The sequence below is a fragment of the Tachypleus tridentatus genome, chromosome 9 (genome assembly GCF_004210375.1).
Source record: "Tachypleus tridentatus isolate NWPU-2018 chromosome 9, ASM421037v1, whole genome shotgun sequence".
Lineage (NCBI taxonomy): Eukaryota > Metazoa > Arthropoda > Merostomata > Xiphosura > Limulidae > Tachypleus > Tachypleus tridentatus.
In genome coordinates this window covers 74,576,744-74,602,622 of record NC_134833.1, presented here as the reverse complement: position 1 = coordinate 74,602,622, position 25,879 = coordinate 74,576,744, and the positions used below count along the sequence as shown (strand labels likewise).

The 25,879-nt window shown below is 32.7% G+C and overlaps 1 protein-coding gene across 8 annotated transcripts in view; it reads right to left on the bottom strand.

Moving 5' to 3' along the window:
• The window catches only part of LOC143225509 (protein kinase C-binding protein NELL1-like), a 114,360-nt gene that overhangs the window by 25,072 nt on the left and 63,409 nt on the right, over nucleotides 1-25,879 (bottom strand). For 3 of the 8 annotated variants that reach the window (XM_076455089.1, XM_076455084.1, XM_076455088.1), the window contains 2 exons: nucleotides 1,220-1,351; nucleotides 213-363 (listed from right to left, as the gene is read on the bottom strand). In XM_076455089.1, coding sequence (XP_076311204.1) covers nucleotides 213-280 — 68 coding nt within the window. In that variant the 5' untranslated portion in view covers nucleotides 281-363; nucleotides 1,220-1,351. Of the gene's footprint in view, nucleotides 1-212; nucleotides 364-1,219; nucleotides 1,352-2,410; nucleotides 2,603-3,983; nucleotides 4,704-25,879 lie in introns of those variants that run through there. The other 5 variants (XM_076455083.1, XM_076455085.1, XM_076455087.1 and 2 more) reach the window with 5 other exon arrangements.

Sequence of the window (25,879 nt, the reverse complement as noted above, 5' to 3'; positions counted from 1 at the left end):
ATATATATTAAAATTATGCACAGAGATATGATATCTAAATATTAACCAGTAATATAGAAAATGCGATTTTAAAGCAACCTTAAGTAACATGCGTCATTTGTAGCGTTAAAGTAAGGCTGAATAAATAATTAAGGGTCATGATTAAGAAAAAACAGAGAAATACAATTTTTCAATAAGTAAAATATAACACAATTGTCGATTATCGGACTTACCTGTTATTTCCCTCTGAAAATCCAAATATTGTTCCTGTATTTTTTTGCTTCTGCTTAATCGTAATCATGAGTGTGAACTCGTTATTTTGTGAAAGTATTCCAGCTGCTTTATCATAGACCTCTGGCGGAAGAAGAAGCTGCCTATCGTATCCTATGCGGTTGAAGAAATTTACATCAGAATTTTATTACTCAGCACCATCAACAATTCATTACAGCATGATATTACCAAAAGACAAAATCATTATATATCATGTAGTAGCATAACTACAAAAGATTCCCACTCGGATAAAAAGTAAATGGACCCCCTACATTTATTTCCCTACAATTGTAGTTGCTATTTCGAGTAATTGATATAACTTAACAAACAGCGGAAAAGTTCTTAAATTCAAATAAATTAAACTTTGCCTTCTTCCTTATTGGTAATTCTCAAGTTTGTCAGGCCCTTTGCGCCTTTATTCGGCTTCCCTTTCCCGAAATTTCGAGAGTTGTAAGGGGAGGGGGTACTTACGCTGCTGTTATCATGACTACCACATCCTACTTCAATGCAGTAATTAATTAATTATGCAACGTTAAAAATACTAAACAATTAACATTTACTTTTAATTGAAGTGATAAAGTGAAAAACTGCAAATAATAAGGAACAAAATCATACTTAACAATAAAATAAATATTGGGCGACCATCAAAATGTTAGATATATACAAGTTATGTATATGCAAAAACAGCTCGTTTGGGTTGAGAAAATATTTTTTACATAGAAGAGCGAACAACGTTTCGACCTTCTATGTAAAAAATATTTTCTCAACCCAAACGAGCCGTTTTTGCATATACATTTCTCAACAAGTGGGTTTCTCGACATCACTGATTATATACAAGTTAGTTTCTAATTAAGCATTTGTAAGTAATTCTTTAAACCATTTTGAACAAATTTCCAGAACAAAAAAAATGTATGAAAATATCATTTCATATTTTCCTAACAAATATTAGAATATAAATGCAAGTAATTACCTATTAATTTTACGGCTGGAGACAACTTATGAAATCCTTCTACTAAGGTTAAACCTCGATAGGTGGCGTTGAAAACGTGTAGTCCATCAATGATATCAATTTGATACTTTGGCTCTATTTTCAGACCCGCTGCTGCAGGGGAAGATAAGAAAAATGCTCTTTATAATAAAACAAACTCCGCATTCATACACGACGTAATTTAAATCGGTAGAATTTTGCTTGTAGTATGTTGGAGAATAATAAGATAAGTGAAATCTTGTTACAGACCTTAGAATAAAAATGTTTTCTTTGTAGTTTTCAAATTTACATTTCGAGCAAGTATGAACATAGGAAAATAAAACTGATAAGTGTCAGTTTAACATTTACAGTAAATTTAGAATATTTAAAAAATCACAAAACAAAGAAGTTTGTTGGTAAACTTAACCAGATTAAATAGCGAGCCACACAACAATTAGCATTTATAAGCAAAGGTTACTGCCAATATCGAATTTAAAAGGTAATACTGCAAACAGGAATGTACATTACCTCCTTACAAATTTTGGAGACACAGCACATGAACCATTAATTAGATGTAAAGCTACCCATGCTAGAAACGGTATTAAAGGACACATACATTTGACATCGGCTTCACATATTTCATATTCAACCACATCACTCAGATAAGCCTAACTCATAACATTAAATATCTACAATTGATATGGCTGCCAAGCTTAAATCGTCTTTTTTTTTTCTAATTTCGCGCAAAGCAACTCGAGAATCGTCTGTCTGATTGTTCATTCATTTAGACTTGAACTTGTTAGTAACGTAAAAACTGTGGTCATATATACTTGGTTGCCCCTAAACTTGTTGTTTAATTTTAAAATATGAAAAAATGCAGAGGTCCAAACAATATAAAGCTTATAATACAGAGATGATTACATCTTTTTGTTACGTATTTAACTTTTAGACAACTTATTACGTATTTTAGTGAACTTTCACTGACAACCTATAGAGAGAGATAAAGAGAGCTATTTGTTGGTCGTTATCGAAAAAAACAAGATTATGTTTATAAAAGCTTAATATACCAAAAGAGCAGCAAAGTTGCTTATATGACATTCTAAGTTGTTTGGATGTCCGAGTTTGTTCTCAGATTAAATTTTTGTGTAATACAGAAATTGAGTACATTATATTAAAATTATTCTGGAACCTCACCACGTTATTACAGTCCGTGCTGCCACCTCTAGTTGTTCTCTACCTGACAACCGTGCAACTTGGAAATAACCATACAGCGTAGTTTCCATTGCAAAAACCTCTGTCGAAAGGCTGTCATGCTCAAATCACATCTTTCATCCCTGCTGTTTTATCAAATGTGCCTAGTGTACGAGGGTGACTGTTTCTCAGAACCCGTTTAAACATTCCGATCGCGCAAAAAATACCCAACATACGAAATGATTTGAATACTGGTTTGATCCCCAAGCTGCTTGACGTATACGATAGTTGAACTTACATGTTGTTGAAGCAACTTGTTTCCACGTGACTTGGGTCACTCTTTCAGACGTAGATCTTTCTTGATTGTGTTGCTTACTATCGGTTAATACAAGTTGGGTAACTTTCGCCACTAAACATTGTGTTTGTAGATTCTCACTCAATTCAAAACGTTACGTTTTGCTCACTGATATATGTTCTTTCTTGGAAACTATGGAAATTATAAATCCCCGATTAAAAATACTTTTATGATCCGAATATGAATATTTAGCGATATATTTTAGGAAGTATTACACTGAAACATTTAATAAATGTCAAAATATTTGTTCGTTACATGCCATTCCACCATGCATTTATATCGAGTATGGATGTCAATAACCTACATGTTCAAAATTGCTTTAATTTAAAGTACTCAACCCTGTATGTTAAATGTCATCAACATCCTGCTTCAAACATCTAATTTTGAACAATCAACAATGAGCAAGGTACGAGAGAGAACTAGTGTATTTGTCTTTGAATATATATGCATACACTAATGTTATTTAAAATTGTGAAGACTGTGTAAGGAAGGCAAATGTTACTGTGTTAAACAGGTGGTTAGTAGACTATATATACAATATTTAGTGTACGCACAAAAATGATTCACAAAAACAGGGACTACAAGTTAATGAACATTTTGCCTTCATAATTAGCGATTCTTTCCGTATTAATAGCTATGTGTTCAAGTGAAAATATTTGGTTTTAAAGGTTTGCATTGATTAGATGTCACAGCTGTCTTTTAGTTGTAAATAATCTAAGTTGTTTTATATGCACAGATAAATAACGAAATTGCATTACAACACTCCACTGCAACTGTGAAAACAGGAGTTTGTAAAAGTGTTTAAAATGTTGTACAGAGTTTGTTTTTTAACGACCTCGAAGTATGTCGCTGTATCACCACAATGTTTTAATTCCTAAACAAAGATACACTAATTACTACAATCATGCTATAGTAGCTTTAGACGATGTCAGAATAAAGAAAACAAAAAACTTTCTAACCAAATATAAAGCGTAATACCTAATAATAATTATAATATAATACTTAATAATATATACACAATTCTCTTCAGACTACCTTCTGAATTTCTTTCTGTAAATTATAATTTAGCTTACTTCGCCTAATAACACCAGTATGGACTTACCTAAAAATACAATATCCGTAAAATTTAGAAAACAAAATCAAAGAAACCAAATTTATTTGAAGATATGAACTTGTATCACACACTTATAGTTACGTACATAAAGATATAGGTTCACTTACACATTATGATGCGAAATGTGTGCAGAAGAAGACATTCAGTCCACGATGCAACGCTCATTCTAAGGATTATGGGAGGATACGTTCACCAAATAAAACAACAAGTATTGGAATGATTCTTAAATGTCTTCTTAAAATAATGTTGACAATAACACTCATAGAATAAAACTTCCATTAGTCAAGATATTTCTTACCCACGTATGACTAGAATCTGTTTAAGGCCGATTGCAACCAAGTTTAACTCTACCGAACTGTTGCCGGCAAGTTTCGTTTCTAGCAGACTTGCGCATGCGTTCACGCTAGCACCGCCTGCTCCCTGTACTACGCAGTTCAGCTACAACTTTTATCATCTTTACAGATTGTCCTCTCGCGCCCGCGTCGCGCTAAACATGCTCGCCCTCCCAGCCGTGGGGGCGTATAAAGTGACGGTCAATCCCACTATTCGTTGGTAAAAGAGTAGCCCAAGAGTTGACGGTGGGTGGTGATGACTAGCTGCCTTCCCTCTAGTCTTACACTGCTAAATTAGGGACGGATAGCACAGATAAACTTTATGCGAAATTCCAAAAACAAACAAACAAACAAACAGATTGTCCTCAATACCTACATTTATATCTAATACCCTCTCACGATCTGGTTATTCACTAAAATAGGCAATCTTATGATATACTTTTTTCTTCTTGGCGACTTCTTCTGGGCCTGGCATGGCCTAACGCGTAAGGCGTGCGACTCGTAATCCGAGGGTCGCGGGTTCGCGCCCGCGTCGCGCTAAACATGCTCGCCCTCCCAGCCGTGGGGGTGTATAATGTGACGGTCAATCCCACTTTTCGTTGGTAAAAGAGTAGCCCAAGAGTTGGCGGTGGGTGGTGATGACTAGCTGCCTTCCCTCTAGTCTTACACTGCTAAATTAGGGACGGCTAGCACAGATAGCCCTCGAGTAGCTTTGTGCGAAATTCCTAAACAAACAAAAAGACTTCTTCTGATTAAATATACAAGTGTAGAGCATTACAAGATGTTTGAATAGTAAAAATGTTAAAACAAACTTATGGAACCGTTAAAATTTGAAAAATATAGTCGATTTCGATTTGAAACTATTCTGTAACGTAAATAATTATTTTCTTTTTAATTTACAAATTACGAGTTTAGATGTGAATGCAAAAATATTCCTACGGGAAATCTAATGTTATAAGCTTGTGCTCCTGCTGGTAAAAATATGTAAAAACTTCAGAAAGGATCACAAAAAAAATACCTTAATAAATTTCATAGCCAACGGAAGAAGGGTTCACTGCCGTTACTACGGTTATAAATTAACTATTACAGATACTTTAGTTGATTGAGCCAACTTCACAGAAGATATGTGCGAATGAATAATCAAATATTGTACCTTAATTTATTTTGATCGCTCAGTATTTATGAAATAAGCAGTTCCAGAAACTTTACTAGTGGTATCAAGAAGAAAATGATGAAAAGAAAATTTCTTGATTGTACCAGTGATACTTGGAAGTAACGATTTTTACCGTTACATTTTATTAAAACATATTTAATGCTCTTTATTGGACAACTTACTACTATAAAAGAAACCCGATATTGTAATTCAAGAAACTTCTCACAGCACCCAGTAATCGGTACACCGGTTGCTCACGTCATAATGTCGAACACTTCCCTTCCCCAGGAGAGTAATTAAGGTAAGAAGTACAGTTTGATTTCACTATCTGTAGCTACTTCTACACGAAGACAAACGTGCGTTTCTCCTTAAAGTATGACATTATGACAAAACAAGGCTGCGTTAGCGACTGGCGCATTGCTAATGAATGCAATAATTGTAAGTATTGATAGGGGAAAAACAAACAAAAATATTACTTGTTACACAGCAACTTTAGCTTTGAGAAGAATAGACATATTCTAACGTAAACAAACAAGCCTCCACGTATCGATAAATACATCTGTAACAGACTAGAAAATCGTGTTAAATATTAAAAAAATTAAAACACTTTTTTCAAGAAGACCATTAACAAATTTTGAAACAATTTGAAATCCGTCAGCCTTCAATTTGCGTGACCATTTTAAACAAGAGGTTTGATTCTATCACAATGAGGCAAAATACTTAATTATATTTTTATTTTTTTAATTGTTACAACAACTCAAACAATCTATGAATATTGAAACAGATGTAAAAGTGGATAAACGTTATTTCCCTTAAGTAAACAATGGAATTATATTTATGTACATAATCCACAAATACAACAGGAATCCTATCAACTGTTTTAAGCACCAATAAAAACAAATATTAGCGTATGTTGTTGTTTTTCTTAAAGATAAGTATATATTTAAATTATAAACAAAATATCAAAATTTCTACATGAAAATACCAGGGCTTTTCAACGAGACTGCTACGTTGGATTTTAAGTATTCAAGAGAACTGCCAAATAAAGGGGCCCGGCATGGCCAAGTGTTCAAGGCACTCGACTCGTAATACGAGGATCGCGGGTTCCAATCCCCGTCACACAAAACATGCTCGCCCTATCAGCCGTTGGGGCGTTATAATTTACTATTAATCCCACTATTCGTTGGTAAAAAAAGTAGCCCGGGGGTTGGCAGTGGGTGGTGATGACTAGTTGCCTTACCTCTAGTCTTCCACTGCTAAATTAGGGACGGCTAGCGCAGATAGCCCTCGTGTAGCTTTGCGCGAAATACAAACAAAACAAACAATATAAAACTTGTTAAAAACCACTTGTAAATACAATAAAAATATAATTTAACTAAAAATATTACAATATTTTCTAAATACTTATGTTGCGCGAAATTCAAAACAAACCAAATAAAGGAATATTTGAAACTTATTGAATGTAATCGCATTCACTGATTTGGCCTTCATCACATTGCACACATCAGACTAATTTTTAAAATTCCGCTATTTCCATACTAGCATTGTATTAATTACAGAGTTGAATTACTCGTTGTCCGGGTGTTCTAAAACGAGTGAAGAAAAAATATATAACAACCTTCTAGAAATAATAACAACTTCCGATTACAGCAAGTTGCGAACTTAGAGATAAGCTAAAATCAAGCTGGTATCATCAATGTTTGGTACTTAATGTGTGCTTACATATTATTATCCTACTGACCCTACTGTTTCGTCATTTAGGTACTCTCGCTGTTAAAGATATTTTTGGCCGTAATTTATCTGTTTACTGTACAAGATACTGTATTTTCTCTTGCACCAGTTGTACTTACAGAATTATACTTCTTGATGCGATCATTTCAAATATGTTACGAACTCGCACGTGCGACACAAAGAACAGATAAAATGGAGTTGTCTATATTAAATAAATAGTTTTCCCTGTTAAAGCAATTTATAAATCAAGAGACGCGACGTCGAGATTGTTTCTCAACGATCTAGGTGCTTACTTATAAAAAAAATCACGGTATGTACAAATTACCTTTTATTAGTGGTTCCTAAGTGTATCTTTCACTGAATAGGTCAAGAAATTTTTTTTTATTGTTAAACAACTAGCCAGATTAGTCAAACTTAACTTTCAACGTTTTAAAATTATCTTAAGTATTAGATCCTAAAGCGTACCTTTCAAAAGTAGTTACGATTTACTTCAGTATATACAGATTCGAGATTACATATTACGCCCATAAAAGATTTGTTTGTAGTTAAGCACACAGCTACGCGGTGGGATATGTGTGCTGTGTCCACTGCGGGTATCTAAACCCGGTTTTTAATGTCATAAACCTTTAGAATAATAGCTTATTAAAACAAAAACAGCAATGTTCAGTAATTACTGTGGTTTGTTTAGAATGAATTAAATATCTGTGAATCGAGTATACAAAGCCAATCTTGGCCGTTGAAATATGTCAATCTGTTTTTCTAATTTTTGAAAGAAAATTGTTTGGAAGAATACCTACTGTCTTGTTTTTCTTTTTTTTCAAAACTTTGTATAAAAACGTTTGTTTTGAATAATTTTTTGTTTAAAATATAACATGAACTGTTTGTTTATCTGGAGCAATTTATTTTAAATTTAGTAGTTTTATTATATTCTAAAGTCACTGACAGATTATTTTATAAATTAAAATATTTAGTCTAGTAATACTGTATTATAATGTTTTATTCAGATAAAAAAGAAAGCAGCGAAACAGATAACGGCAACGAAAGTGTTCATATTGTAAAAATGAGAAAATAAACTTGTGTATAACACCTCATATTATCAACTGTTTATATTTATTAATCGATTAATTTTTCCATAAATCTATAGCCAGTAATGTTTCAGACTTAAACATATTAATAATCATTCATTTGTTTTTATAAATATAAAGTTTGGTGAATGTAGTATGGGTACGATAAATGAACTGTTTTTGATATTGTGTTAAGACGCACAACATTCTCTTAACACGATACGATATACATTTCATCTTCTTGCATCGTCTTGACGAGCATGCGCATACTAGAAAAGTTAAAATATTTTCTTTCCTGATGTCATAAAATGTTCAATGTTTATATTGTCATTCCCTTACTCCATTTTGTTTACATGTTTTTTACTCTTCAAATTATGAACTTATTATTATATTATTCACTACCGATGGGCCAGTATATTGCACCATATTTAGCAATTTCATGTTTTTCCTTTTACAACACTCAGTAAAAAAGAACTCGCCAATTGATCAATTGCAATACCAACAAGACGTTTTTTTCTTTTCTTTTCTACATTTCCTATACGACTTGAATGTTATTATGGTCTTCGTTACCAATATCATAATGGTCCCACATGCAACTTGGTGCATAAGTAGTCTTTTAGGATACTTTTAAAGCACAGTTTAGTTCTGCATGGATCAAAGAAGCAAGTTTATTATGGTCAAGACCCTACGCTATGACACGCTAGGGGAAATGCACATTCTTAGTGTTGGCTAAAAATATGTATTTCAGTACAAGAAAGATCTTGACTTTATCTAAATTTTTCATTTGTTACAGCTATTTATGATCAGGAGGATAACGTCTAGAATACAGTCCGTGACAATCTTATACGAGTATCGTGCAACATCTGAGTCATTCGAATATAAAGGGAGAAAATTTCTACAAACACTACTGGCGAACACATGGTGTTAGCACGTGTTTGTGCCAGCTGTTTCTATTGCTAAATTCATTCTTGCCTTTTCCTGGTTGCATGTCCAGCATGGTGTCCTACCGCAAGATGTATAAACGATCAAGGGCAAATCAGTAGGGTCTTTATCTCTCTATGTTAACTGGACATGACACAAAAGGCGGGGGTGACATTCATATGCGTTCTCGTGCTCTTTTCTTACTCGAAAGCTGCTCGGAAAAATAACAAAAGCACATGATTTGAAACACCTTGTCTATACTCTAACAAACACGCGATAATAGCCAAACATTTATTTGGCAGGTGTTAATTGAAATGTGAACGATATTACAAACGCACATCAAATAGTAATTGGTCAAGTTTAACATTTTAAAGAGAAGTGTATACAGTGTCGCAGCTCTTCTGAAAGTACAATGATTTCTACAGATAACAACACTTAACTGACAATAACTGTGAATAAGAAAACACGAAACCCTATAACCCTAGCGCTTCCGAAAGGTGTACTTTTCTTCTTCAGGATCAAATAGTTTGTCCCTGATAAAAAATATCCAACTATCAAAAGCACTCGAGTTATAGGGTTTCGCATTTTTTTCTTTAACTGATTTTTTAACCTATGTGTTTTCTTAACATCACAAATAATTGTCAAAGTAATTACCTAACTGAATATGCTTGTCAAGTGTCCTTGCTAGTGTTTTAGTATTTTATCTACAAAGAGAGTAGTTCCAATGTATAATTTCTTATCTCTATTCATATTCACAAAACTATTTTTCATTGCGTTTTTATTCTATAATCTCGATCGTATGGTCGTTTTTTTTTATCACAATGGCTAATTTCATGAACACAAAGTACTATTCGCTTTATAAGTATACACGAAAAACAGACGAAGGTTACTCATCAACAACCTGAGCCTTTGTGTGTTGATTAGCCTAGAAAAAAAATTACCGTGGGCTCAAAAAGCAAGCGATTGATATTAGGGTTTAATTAACTAAGTTACACCCAAAGGACCTTACTGGCACAGCATTATTTGAATTTTTAGAAATGTAATAAAAATACTTAATTACTTAGTTTAAACCATCACAGAGTAGTAGGCAAAAAATACAACTCAATAATGTTTATTTTTTAATTGTGTTTTAATAAGTCTTGAAATTTAATCATTGACCTACACGATTGTGTCAAGTTGTTGTCTTTTTTGTTTGTTTGTTTGTTTATCTTTGTAGTACATATGAGCAATATATTTGTTTGTTTGTTATTGAATTTCGCGCAAAGCTACACGAGGACTATCTGCACTACTCGTCCCTAATATAGCAATTCTTGGGCTATTCTTTTGCCAACAAATAGTGGATTGATTGTCACATTATAGCTCCTCCACGGCTGAAAGGGCGAGCATGTTTAGTGCGACGGAAATTCGAACCTGCGACACTCAGATTACGAGTCCAGCGCCCTAACTACCCTGGCCATGCCAGCCCATAACAAAACTGGGTTTAGAATGCATTGCACGAAACCACTTTTAAGGTATATAATAAAAGATAGAAATATTCAGTTTTGAGGCAACGGAATTTCCTGTTAACAATTTATATGACTTTCTCTAAAACTGAATTGTTGATAGTTGGAAATGAAAGTGGGAAAGGTTAAAATAAAAATGTTTCTCAGCTCTCTCTCTCTGTATGCGTGCCACAGAGAATGTGTATTAACGTACTGGTATGTTACATCACGCAGTGACGTGTACAGCACGTCATAAGCTGAAGAAAAAATTCAATTCAAGTACATTTTCAAATACTTTTTGTTTAAGCTTCAGCACTAACCACTAAAAACATAATAACAGAATTATGAGTGGTTACCAAATGAGCTATTGAAGTTCCTGTATGTTTCACCCTTGGCGACTTGATCAATTGCTTGGTTGTCGAAACACTGTTTGACTTTTATCAGTATCATTAATTAATCGTGTCAGATAACAGAAAGATAAACACTCTCTTTCTCCTCAACCATTCCTTTTTTCACTTACCACTTTACGTCAATATCAGAATAGTGTCGCAACTCATTACAAATTTGAGTGCTATTGTGGCTAGGGAATAAGACCACGCTAGGGTTTTTTTTGTTTTTTTTTACAGTAACAAGAATGTTTGATCAGTTTGTTTATTTTTGAATTTCGCGCAAAACTACACGAGGATTATCTGCGCTAGGCGTCCCTAATTTAGCAGTGTAAACCTAGAAGGAAGGTAGCTATTTATCACACCCACCGCCAACTCTTGGGCTACTCTTTTACCAACAGTGGGATTGATCGGACATTATAACGCCCCCACAGCTGAAAGGGCGAGCATATTTAGTGTGACAGATTTCGAACTCGCGACCCTCGGGTTTGATCAATTATTTTAAAGTATAATAGGTTCGAAATAAGTAAATATTTCTTTAAAACAAACGTGCCCAATCCTCTACTGGTCCTACTGAAGCCTTGACTCCATAGTTCCTGAAGAACTTAGTGAGAACTTAAAAAACACAAAAGAACTCTTTATTTTAAGTTATTTGACATTAAAATAAAGAATAAAGGTTGGAAATAAAGATAAATGTCGTTACTGCATGAGCTAAAATATGTATCACCAGTTTCAAACCACTGACACAACTTGTACGAGCCAGGTGTTTCGTACATCTGGTAATAACGAATTTTGTTGAAAAATATACGCGTGTTATTCGCATCTTAAGCACGTAAATGTATATATCCGCATACTTACGTTTCGGTGTTATTTTCTGAATGAAGATATAAGTTTACTGTGTTTCCTGGTGAGCCTAAGACTTTATCAGAGGAAAGTGTGTATTAAGTGCAAAGTAAATAAACGTATAAATGCCATACATTGAAGAACTTTCCATGTTACAAAGTATATAATGTTCGTTACTGGTATTTTAATAATAATAATAATATTGTTTCAACTCTACTCAATGAAATTTTATCTTGATTCATATATTAATCAGGAAGCCAGTGTTGTGTAAATCGATTTTCGTTTACTTCTAAAGATGAAAGAAAATTTAACTAATTTAGATACACACATCCTTGGGTAGTATTAAAAGAATGGCAGTACGAAAAAAAATGTGTGTCCAGAGCAATTTCTACAGGAGGATCAAATATGAGGACCTGCGTATGAAGGCCCAATGGTTTTGTGACCATTAATTGTATTCATACTCCAAATGTAAATTTGAAGAGAAAAATTTTATTTGAAAACTTAAAATTTAAAAGTGTAATTAATTTTAATAAAAGTGTAACACTGGGATAACATTTAGAGGGCACTGATTTCGCATCACCTCTGCAAGCATGTAATAATTGTGTCGTAAGAAATTCTTTGGAAAATCTGATCTGTTATCTCGTCAGTTCCAAGCATAAATGTTTAATTACTTGTGGTACTTTTCATAAACAGAGTAGACTATTTTTAAAAACACATATCAGAAATATCGGAAAAGATCGACACTTTTTACTTTAGGCATACGATGAACCGTCAAAAAGACAAACCTTGTTACAATCATTACTTATGACATTATACACAACTCTGAACGTTCTGTGTGTGTTTTCATAAAAGGTTATAATATTTTAACAAACATTACAAATCTTCACAAACAAAATATAATATTTTTATCTAAATATTTCTACTATAGTTTTGTCTGAATTTACGGACTCAGACAGACTGTTACTAGAATGAAAACAAGGTGATTTTCATGTTAAGATTTAAAGATTTTTCTTATTTTACATTACAATTTTCACATCATTTTAGCATAAAAACCTTCCAATAAATAAAGTTTTTCATTAAAATTTGGTATTTAATATGTTATTTTCTCCACCACTAAAAGGCTTATACAAGGATGTCATTGCACTGCAGGTACTTCAAAGGCAAGAATTGAGATGCAATTTTCGTTTATTATCCTGCTACTGAAGTTGCAATGTTACATTATCATCATTATAACGTTATTGGTGCACTATATTCTTTCCTAACAGATCTCAGGGCAAATAAAAGATACATTGTCATCCATGATTACTGTTTAATCTAAGGGCGAGGATGTTGTAAATATCTGCCAGCAATTCACGCTTTTACAGGATGTCATTCAGCAAGTAGTTTATCAGGAATTGACAAAACGAAAGCCCTTGAATCCATCAAGGCTCATCATAAAAGCAGTTATTCTGCTCAATTTTGGAAACCATATAAATATATATCCAACATAAATCGTGATATGCAAAACTCTTTATAAGCATGATATACGCTTACGATTCTGAAAATCTAGATTATTTGCTCCATTTTTAATTAATATAGAAATTGTTTGACAAATTGTTGTATTGACTGATTCAAACGTTTATCTGAATTCATGCATTATAGCCCATTCTTCGTCTATCACCTCTAGTTATTAGATGTTGAGAATATGATGATGATGGTTTTCTCTTATCACGCTTTGCCAAAGTTAAAGTACAGCCAAATCCAAGTGTGAAATTAACTCTGTGTGAAGATCTGTTGCGGTCACTGCACGAGACTTGGACAGCAAAGTACCGATGTCTGCAAGCAGTGTGATAATGACTATGAAAACTTGCAAGCGAAAGACAGAGAAATGGATTTTGATTCTGACTCAGTAAGAAAATATGATGCAGTTAGACGTTTCATTGCCACTATCATTATTCGTAAGCAATACTTATATAACTTATAGTTAATATATAACCAAGTTTAAATAGTGGTTCCTTAGGGGGATTTCTACGCCAAGAGTTCCACTGACTAAACAGCTCAAACCCATCTCGACAGTTGGATTATTTCAATTAGCTAATTAAACTACTACATTACTTAAGACCTACTGTAATGTTTTACCTAGTTGTTCAATATAAATGTGTTTTCGACTTCGCGATATGACCCTGTATATATATAATAGATAGCCAACAGGATCATAATCCATTCTCAAAATAGTCAATAAATCTGTTACAAAATCCATAGTTGCTTACATTACATAGAAGCTCACGGATACAGTTTTTCTTAAATGAGCAAATCTACAAAGTAAGGGAAAATATGAAAACGACTTCAACAACACGTTACTCAAAAGCGTTGAGCCAATACGCTATGACTCGTTAACCTGTTAACTGCCAAGTATTTCAGCTGCTACAATACAACTCTAATGCTTCGTCATTTTGTAACTTTTTTCGTGACGCCATTTTGGATCGAAAGTGAAACAATTTGTAAGTAGGTCAAATACATGTATGGTTCTGACATCTAGCGTTGAAGTTAGGTATTATTGAGAACGAATTAACTCGTCCGTGGCACTGTGTTACCGATCGGCTTGGACGAGTTATCTTGTCTGTCTACGGCACTGAACAGGTTAAGGCTACAGGTCTACAAGGCCACAAAGGTTGATTCAATACGTAGTAAAAAGATAAGCTACGCATTGATTCAATACATTATAAATCCAGTGGCTTGCTCAGTTTTTAATAATAATTGTAGCTTATATTTTAATGGCTTGTATACCGATTAGTAAGGTTCCAAAACAGCTTCATATGATAAAAGTTCCTTTTTCCACATTAAATATCTTAAAATATTCTCCATTTTTAAATGATTTTAACACTTCTGAGTAATCGTAACTGTCACTTTTGTGGTTTCGCCTTTGTACACTAATCATTTAATCAAGTGAAAGATAAATTATTATCTACATTATGTTGAAAGAGTTTGTGAATTATCTCTCTTCTCTCTCTCTCCACACACACTATATTATATACATGTAATTTGTTTTTGTTATTGAATTTCACGCAAAGCTGTCCCAAATTTAGCAGTGTAAGACTAGAGAGAAGGCAACTGCCATCACCATCCCCTGTCAACTCTTGGGCTACTCTTTTACCAATTAAAAGTAGGATTGAGTGTCGCATAGTAACGTCCCCACAGCTGAAAAAGTGAGCATGTTTGGTGTGACGCAGCTACATATGAAGTATTATCATTATAAACCTGTGTCATCAAGTTAATGCTAGTGTGTATGTGAGTATCACGACATTTTACTGCCAGTCATATGAATGTCACGAAATTTTACTGTCGGCATATAATTATGTTCTCAAAACATTTCCTAGCATTGAAGCACTTTATTCTCAAAATTTTACAGTGAACTAATAAATTATCGCACTACACTTCATTAAAAATAAAAATGAATAATAAAGTAATTGATTAAGTTGTTGGAAAAACTGAAAAACAAACTAACAGCATAATTTACTGGGGAAAAATGGCTATCACTATACGTATCAATACAGATACGTATACTATTAGTTATGTTTGCTCGTGTACAAGGTTTATGACGTAATTTTCGTGTTGAGAGCTGTTTCACGTGATAACGGGTGCTCTATAATATTCTGGTAACATTACTCATACACATGCATGAAAACCGTAAAGTGAAATAATTGCTACACTCCTTTACCGACAGTAAAATGTAATGGTAGTCATTCAAGAGACAGTAAAACGTCGCAGCAGTCAAATGATTGACAGTAAAATGTCTTAGAACTATGCGTATCACAATATCACAATCCGAAGGCTTATTTGACTAAGCGTCGTTAACTTTACGCTAGATAAATTTCTCAAACTTTCTCAACATAACGGAAAATGAAAAATGTTTCTTCTCACACAAGCCGTCTGTAGCTCCACGTGGTTCAAGATCTTCTTTTCTGTGTTCAAAATTTTATATACTATTGTTGATCAGAAAAAAATAAAAATAATAAAAACTGAACCTGCATTCAGTACTATTATAAATTAATTTGCTGTGCAACGTTTAGATCATAAGCCTACTTCAGGCCTCTCTATATTTGTTTAGCAACCAGTTTCTTATTTGTTGCCTGCAGAAATCGAAGATGGTTAATAAGATGTGGGACGTTGTGGGTTTTAATACCCTTATATATTCGTTGTTTTTTTTTCTGTGTTTTAGTATGCAAGACCAGCGAAATCGAGTTAAACCGGACAGACAGTGTAACCCCTACGCAAATTTGGTTTAACTTGCACCGGTTAAATATATACCTAAAAAAATACATGGTATATTACATAATAAACCACCCCATAATTTGTGCACCGAGTGTTGAATAATTGTTTTGTGGCGGCGGCGTTATTTTTTTTTTGGTATATTCTGTCATTTGTTTGTTTATTTTTCCTTCTCTACAATATTATTAATATATTTCATCTAAGGTTTGGGTATGCTATGTAAACTTCACGCTATTCATCATTTTGATATAGTGTTTAAATTTTTTATAGTTTTTTAAAACTGATTATACATACTTTGACGGCATCCAAAAGTTAGATAACCCGTAAACAACGGGTTTAGATGTTTTTTCAAAGCTACTCGAAGGCTACTTACTAGGTAGCTGTCCCCGATTTAAACGTGAAAGCCTACAGAAGATACACTCACTCAATATTACTTTACCGCTAACTCTTGTACCACATTTTGATTGACAAAAAGTGGGACTAACTGTAATGTTATAACGTTTCCATAGTTGTAAGGATGAGCTTTTCCAATGACAAGTTTCGAACCTCAGATTGCGAGTCAAGCAACCTAATCGCTAGGCCATGTTATTTCCTCCTATAAATAACGCTTTATTCATTTTACATTACAAATTTATACCTTTTCCAAAAAATCAAATCTGCTCGAGTTTCTGGGTTTACTCTGTGACGATAGGTTAAAGAATTATTTAAGACTATCATTATACCACCTGTATCGCAAAATTCCGTCATTCAGTCTTCAGTGATTTTATTTACAGAACCATTCCTCCCTTTTCTCTAAAGTTCAGAACACCCGAATCTGACCCGGCTCGATTAGTATTTGTATTTTTAGTTACCTGAAGTATCGTCACCCAGACGTATTGTTTTTATATTTTTTGAATACCTACACATATCAGCGTTCACATACTGTATATAAACCTATACACCTTCAATTTGTCAGTGTTTACGTTTAGCTAGTTATGAGCATTCTCATAAAGATTACCAAAGTGTCATTTAAATGAATAGAGTAATTAGTGCAAACTTCTTGTGACTTTCAATGTGATCTCATCTTTAGCTCCAATAAAAAGAGAAAATAGTAGAGTCTAACACACAAATTCATGTTATTTCACTTGATATCACGACATTTTACTGTCGCCAAATAATTATTTTCTCAAAATAAAACATTTCCGAGCATAGTGAAGGTCGCACTACACTTGATTAAAAATAAAATTAAATAATAAAGCACCTGAAAGAGTTGTTTGCAAAACAGAATAATAAAGTAATAAAATAATATACTGGGGAAATTGGTTATAATTATTTTTTTCCCCTTCATGATAATGGTTACTTGTATAATAATTCAATATCAGTATTTATGAAGTCATAACAACCATTTATTTTAAACAATTAATTGATGCATCATTTTTTCGGCAGTCAAATGACTGGTAGTAAAACGACGGTAGTTGAATACCGTGGAACCCTTCACTTTTATAGATAATTAGCTGAAACGACAGGTTTAGATGTCACATTTGCTGTCTCTCTATCCGTATTTATGGTAAGAGGATTCATCGTCATATGATTTTGTCAAGGCACTTATTTGTATGAATAGATTGAAAATGTGTTGTACAGACTTTCCATGATTATGATTTTAATCAAACAGCATCCAGCCCTGGATTACTCTACATGATGGTACAAGCTTATTTACAGGCTTCCATGCTAACATTTTATTTTCGCTTGGTACATCATATGTTTTAACCCATTTTAAAAACTCGTCAATTTTGTCATCTTCTGTTTATTTATGTTATTGATTTTGTTAGTTGACATGAGAAGTCAAATGTTGCACTTTCAGTAGCATTTCAACATCATATAGTTACCATTTATGGTATTTTTCTGCTCAATACATTTGTTGCTTTTTGGTAAAACAATAAGCGAGTGCACTAAACGTCCCTAATTTTCAAGTGACAGACTAGAGAGTAGAAAGTTAGTCAACACCACCAAACGCTACCCTTTGGGTTACTCTTGTTACAAAATAGTGGAAGTTGGTCGTCATTCGTATAATGTACCTGCAGCCTCAAAACGTTTGTTTTTGTGGCTAGGGACGCGAGCCACGAAAATGCAGGTTCACAGGATAGGACAAGAAAGTCAAGTATATTGTCCGTTCCGCAGTACATGTGGTTACCTACCTTTTTGCCCTTGCTTGTAAACTCAGCTTGTTGCAGCTTCTTGCGATGAGTCATTTTAAAATTAATTGAGAAAGCAGATACTAATGTTTGACTGTTATTTCAGTCTGGGTTGTATTATGTTCCTTAACAAAATTAGTGCGGAACCCTTTAGACAAACAAAATAACTGTTAATTATTCTGTCTGCTTACTTAAGGTATATTTCTAAACCGAGTTATATGTTCCTCAGGTTAATTTACCATGCTAGTCTTTAGTTTACTCGAATATTCTAGAAAACAGAAATAATCTTGTAAATACTTCAGGTAAATATTTAGTTTAGTTAAATAGTCTGTTAGTGAATATGTTGCTAAAATAATTTCAACTGCAATAAGTATAGCTGCAAAGTAAAAGTAGTTCGTGTTTACAGATTCTGAGGATTTAGGTTACAAGGTAATTGTAAGTGAAGTAGCACTTAACTGGCGTTCTTGATCACTAAGTAAAAGAAATTCAAACGATTTAATAATAGAAGTTTTCAATTTTTCAAACTCACTATCCACCTGTGTAGATAGCTAAATTTTTACTACTCATCTTCAGTTAGACGAGAAATAATTTACCCTTCTCGCATATATTTTTCTATTGTTTAAGATTTGTATAACATAGTTTACACTTCAAATGAGACTCTATAAACACTTTTAGGGCAAAATTACACGTACTATGAAAAATATTGAATAAACAAACATGAAATATATTTCACACTAAGTAGTATTTCACAAAGTAATAATCCGAACAAATCAGCATTGTTCAAAAATGCAGCATTTTTATCTTTTTATTTATTTTTGCTTCTTGGATTGTGATAACTGATACATTATCAACTTTCCGTGTCATTGAAAGAAATACCATTAGGCCTCTGGTGAAAAAACGAAATATTTAATATATACACAATCATTAAACATTTCGCCCGCTAAATAATATTGAATAATACGTATGACAAAATGTCATAGTACTTTTCACAAACCTAACTTAATTTAGGTTAATATATATATATATGATGAAGTAAAACACCATAGATATTATATACACTTCACCATTTTAGAGGCCTAATAATATTTATTTGGTTTACTAAACCAATCTGTGAAGTTTCCTGTAAGCAAAATTACAGCCCATAATAAAGGTACTGCCAATCAAAGTATGCATGAGGTCTCTACGTCACAGATTCTCTTTTCAATTTCGGCTCTAGTTTGAAAAAAAAAAAAAGGTTAACACACACACACATACATGTATATATATACAATAATTAAACAGTGGGTTCGCTTTATAATATCGAATAATGAATTCGGCGGAATGTCATGACATTACTGACAAACAAATTAATTTAGGTTACTATATAGTGAAATAAAATGGACACAACAGATAACAATACTTATGGTTTGAAAGCCTTTTACATTTTTAATCATTACATTTTTGTGTCGTTGTCGGCAATTAATACGACGAATATAGTAAGGTTAGAACGCAATTATCATACACTTTTTCAAATTTTGAAAATACCAAATGCAGCACTTAAAAATATAATAATATTAATACTAATGTCTTATGATATGTACATCTGAAAACAACTGCAATAGTAAGACAGACGTTCAAATTTCCCTTCTGTAGACGTGACTGAAAACAAAGGTGCATATAAAAGATGTATCCACGTGTGTTCGTTAAACTTGCCCCCAACTGGCACAGCGGCATGTCTGCGGACTCGCACCACTAGAAACTGTGTTTCGATACTTCTTGTGTGCAGAGCAGAGATAGTCCATCGTGTAGTTTTGTGCTTAATTCCAGACAAATAAATAAACAAATTGTTAAAGTTATAAAAAATGTTTCATTCAAACATTCAAACCGATTAATGACAAACATCCGTCATTTGGCTTTTCAGTTTTTACACCTCGCGTGTACATGTACATATTAAACTTAAGTTAACAATCTGGGTATTTGTAAAACAAATAGTTCACCTTTAAAATGAGTTATATAAGGTTCTTCGGTACAAAACTATAGTAATGCGAACTATAGAACTAATAGAATATGTTGACTAATAGAACAATATTTTCTGCAAAATCATTCAAATTACAGATTTTAACATTCGTCAACAAGTAGAACTTTAATAATAAATAGTACTAAAACTGCACGCATATTCTTACTTTGATGCAATGGTTTAACACTGAGATTATTGTTTGTATGTTGATACTTTTTGTCGCTTACACTGCACAACATTTTGCTTCTTGAACACTGCTGGGTGTTCCTTACAGATGTTTGACTGCTGATCACAAAAATCACATCCAAATTTGCCCATCACGTACCGTTTCATCGAAGTCTTCAGTTTCACCAGAACATTGCTACAATGGAAAAACGATATCAGGGCAATTGGAATCCGTCAATGCTTGCAGACAACTGTTGGACACTGCAACGTGATGTACCGGACATTGAATACAAACGAAAATCAGGAGCAAAACACTTTTAATTATGTTGAACTTAACAGCGTATTAGAAACATAAACGCAATTAAATACGTTATTGCTGGTAAACCGTTAACTGTCTATTTCTCAGAGTTCCTACATGATGAAGCAAAACCAAAACTATATTTGTGCATACCCTCCAGGTACCTGTCACAATCAGTAAAAACTTTTCAGGAAGCAAAACTTTTCAAAAAATTGTTGTGTAGAGATATTTTTATTTTTAGAGAATATAATGCGGCGACACCAAGATATTTTTATTTAATCAGTTTTTACTGATACTTCTTTTCGACAGGTCACTAACGATTTAGAATATTACGTAAAAGAAACAAGACAAAAAATGCAGAACACATTTTGAAATGTTTTTTTGTGTAGTTCAACCATTTACAAGATACAATATTCCATGATATTAACAACTTTACTTGTTTAATCCGATGAAGGCTTAACACAACACATATTTTAAATAAATTATGCAAAAGCAAAAATAGTATTAATAACTTTCAGATAATTAAAATCAAATTCGTGACTTTTGGTTTCACCAAATCTCGTTTAAACAACAGTAAATTAAGAGTTGTATCATACACGTTTTATCGTACAATAATTCAATGACCTAGATTAATAATACATAATCTCTTTTGTTGATCACACTTAACATTCGAATTTTTACTGCTGCATATCATAGTTTAAAATATTTCGTTTCGTTGTTGCTCTATGGCTTAACAACCGAAGTTCAAACTACTACAAATCCTGTAACACACACGGATACTTATTACTGAGAAGACGACCAGTTTTGGGGATATTGCAAACGTTGATCACATAAAGTAAAGAAATACTATTGGGTTATACACTATTTTCTTTAAATGTTATCTTTCTATACACAAATACACGCATATTATTCGTATAATATGGCTAACCCACAATCAGTGCGATTCCTTATAAAGCTTTATACACTTAAATAGACATATATCAAACGTTTAGTAAGCCTATCATACGTTGATGAAATATTGTACAAAAGGTATTGCAGAAACGTTTGACAAGTATTAAAAAATATATTTAACGAACTTCGGTAAGATAAACAACACTTTTTACAATTCGGTGATTATTTTTGTTTGTAATCCATATGTATAAACTCTTCATATAACAATTTTCTGGTGAGGTTATGTGGTTGCAATTTTAACTTAGATATTTATCTTTATATAATGCTAGGAAGGAAAAGAGCTTAACATTTACATTAACACCCAGCCAAATTCTAATATGTGAGATATTCAACCTGTGATAAAAAAAACAAACGTTTTTTAATAAGCTCTTTGTAGTTTTGGAGGCTGCAATAAATATTATAATTAATCTATTATTTTTTGGGGACCTCAATTAACACATAGCGGAACACCATGCTCAGAATAACAAAAACATTTTCAATGAATGATAGATATGCTATATCGGTTAACTATGGTGTTATCTTTGTTATCATTAAGCACTAGGTTAGCTAGGCCCTGATAATAAAAACGTAGATTTGCTTGTTTTCCTGGACTATTCCTTAATGCAGGTAAAGAAATCACGCAAGTTTACTGCAACAGTTAAACTAATCTGCCGTAAGTAATATCACCTTTTATGTAAATAACTGGAAACTGTTTGCAGTTTTCGTCTTTGAGTGCCTAGTTTGTAGAGGTATGTATTTGCAACAGTCAATGAAAATGTACTGTTTTCTGAGCAAACATATGGAATTTGCTTAATTTCATTTACTACGGTCGTCGTGATCTAATAAATTAACTGGTTATATTCACACAAAAAGAAAGTATAAGAGCCGAATCCTGACCACATTTTCTGACATCACTAGGTGGTTAGGGTGCTAAACTCGCAACATGTTGGTCACAGATTCGAATCCCATCCCACCAAATATGCTTCCCCTTCCAGCCGTGGGGGCGTCATAATGTGGCGCTCAATCTCACTATTCATTGATAACAGTATCCCACAAGTTGGCGGGTGGATGATGATGACTAGCTGCCTTTTTTCGAATCTTCTACTGCTAATTTAGGAACTGCTAGCTCAAATAACCCTCGCGTAGCTCTGCGCGAAATTCAAAACAAACCAGTTAAAAGCTGCACAGCATACTTCAATACCACGTCTGTTCACAATATAAGAAATTATTGATCATTAAAGAGTGTCGTCTACCCAAAAATGCAAGTATTTTCCTTTCATTTCAGTGGAAATTAAATTGAAAAAGAACATTTCATACGACATTTTACGCGTTTTATAACATTATCGATTTCAGAAGTTCAAAAAATATGTAACACGACAATAACCTCTTTTTCACCAGAATAATAAGTAAAAAGTCAACAACAATTCTCCCTCATTGTCACTATTATTTTTTATTATATTTTAATATGCAATAAAGTATGCACTGAATTTTTATTTAATTTATATTCTTATATTATTTATATAGGTTATTTTATTGTTTTTTTTTAAAGAATGTGTAGTGCATATTAATTGAATTTAGACATTTTCGACGTTAGGTTGAAGAAGGAAAGCGTCAAAGAGGAAGACCACAACCAAACTAGATGACAAACCTAAGAAAATGGACTAATAAAAAATTAGCTATAGAATATGCGAGAACGACGGGTAACCGAGAAGCCTAGAAAGCTATAATGACTGAATCACAAGTGCCAGAAAGATCGGAGCGGTTACTGGTTTGACAGGACTTAATTTTATATTATTCTACTTCAATTTACACATAAATTGGATTTTTTTTGCTAAATATATTCATTTGAAAAATATTGTTAAAACTAAGAGATACATGCAAGATGTATAATAATTTTTATAACTAGATGTTGGATACATTTCACTAAACATTTTCGAGTTTGGTTTTTCTAAATATACAAGTGCATTGAAAATACTTCCATTAGAAATGGTAGATACTGGCTCTTCTGTGATCAGTAAAAACTACTCATTAATGACGTTAATAGTAAACTTAATGTGATAACTTTTGACACCAAACATCGGAGGTCATCTGGAAATATTCCGTCGTTTTGCAAATTGTTGCTCTGAAATGTATTTTTTGTAGTTTAGATACATTGTGGAAAACCAAGTATATACAGTAAGTTCTTACTTATAAATACTGAAGTACTGTATTTCATCAATTGAGTACCATTGCTGGTAACGAAATTTTCAGCCATGTACAATATGATTTTATGTGCATTTCAAGTTATTAGCATTAACAAATTTAAGGGTTCAATTTTTTTTCTTGAAGTGAATTGAAGTTATTGTATTCATAAATATCGAATGTTTCCATCTACCTTGCCAAACTCAAATAGTGAAATAAACAACAAGGAAGATATGAATCATATATCCTCTAAACGAAAATTAATGTCATTGACTAGTCCCTCTCAATCTGTGACTTTAAAATAGTTTTTATGTAACAATTGTGTTGATCGAAAAAAAGTTTTACTTGCTGTTCCAGTGAAAATAAGCACTTTCAAAATACAAGAACCTTTCATTTTGATGTCTCTGTAAAAAAAAAAAAAGTACCATACATATAGGATTAAATTGAGTGTGTTAATCAGTTATTTATATTCTTGTATGAGAAGTATGAATCATGTACACTTCTTACTAGAACATCTGATTTTATATTAATAATAAACATGTCCACCAGGTAACGCAACTGATGTTTTCGTTGATAACGGAGTTGATATCAGTTTTTGAATATTCCTTGATGTTAAACTGAAAAAGAAGTAAGAGAAGCTTTCATTTTTGTTTTAAAACAAAATATATTTAAAAGTGCTTTTGCAAATTACAGGTTAAACAATAACATTATCAAAAATAATATTTAATGTGTGGTTATACTAACTACATTATGGAAGAATTCACATAAAATTACATTTAAAACGCAGATCATAAACGTTAAACTTGTACAATTATAAATACCAAAAAAGCTAGAAATTAAAATTTGTTTTACAGTTTTAACAAAATTGTCGTCTTATCGTTTTTACATCATAATATCACTACATAATCACGGTGCAATTACAAATTTATTGCAAAATTAAAGTTCAGTAAACCCTGCAATGAACAGCTTCCTATAAATTTGCTATCTTACTTGTCCACCAAATAGTGATTTACTCATTCATATACACATATTCATTGTAATACAAGTTATTTAGATATATTACATCTATTTTTTATTGTTTTCAGCCTTATCTTAGTTTCTTCTGTAATTAACATTCACATATAATACGTCTGTGGATGGTATCGTCCTTGTTTCTTTAAGCTTGAATAAGTTCATTTCTTCTGAAGATAAATATTTGAAAGGACTCAGATTACCTATCCAACAGAAAAAGGTTTCTTTTTAAAAGTTTATATCCATTAACACTAGACAACTATTTTCTGTTAAAATGCTTGAACTACGTTATAATTTTGAAACTTTGAAGATCTTCCGTTTTTGAGACACGAAATACAAATTCCGCATATCTGCTTGCCTAGAACATATAAGTTATAAATCAACTGATATTTGAATATGTTAAATTGAAATACGTGAGTCAAAGTATTAGAGATAATCAAAGTATGTCACTCAAACAGAGTTAAATTATGGTAGTAAAGACATTTTTGTGAAATACATGTGTTGAATCAATAAACTATACATGTTTAAATATTTATGCCACGATCAAAATTAACAAGTTTTAGAATAAGTGAATTGACACTTTGGTATTTTTCACAAAAAAGTTTGATTTCTGTGGTCATTTTATTTAGAAAACTCGATCGACTGAAGTCCTCCTCTATTATCAAGAATTTTCTCTGAAAAAGCAACAACAAAAGGTTAATATTTGAATTTGATATGGCGGTGTTTCCAGCCAAGTAGGCAGCAAGCGACTGCAAAGTCAGCGCTTAAAGTGCAGAGCCCATGCTCTGTTAAGTGAGCATGTCGCTAGCACCAGCAGGTACCCAGGCGGTTCACGTCGGTAGCAGCTGTTGGAAGAGTCGTTGATTATTTTTTTTCTTTTTGCATGCCTTAAGCTAACCTGTAATATGAAATGTTGGGGAATCAATGAAGGTGGTTGGAAATATACTGCCTTGACTGTTATATCTGATATCCAAACACACTATCGTTAAACGATCTCGAGAACTGAAGCTTCTGGCCAAGATTTAGAAACATCAATTTCCATAGTTTTACACGTTAGCAAAGAGTTTGAAGCATAAAATGAAATCGTTAGTG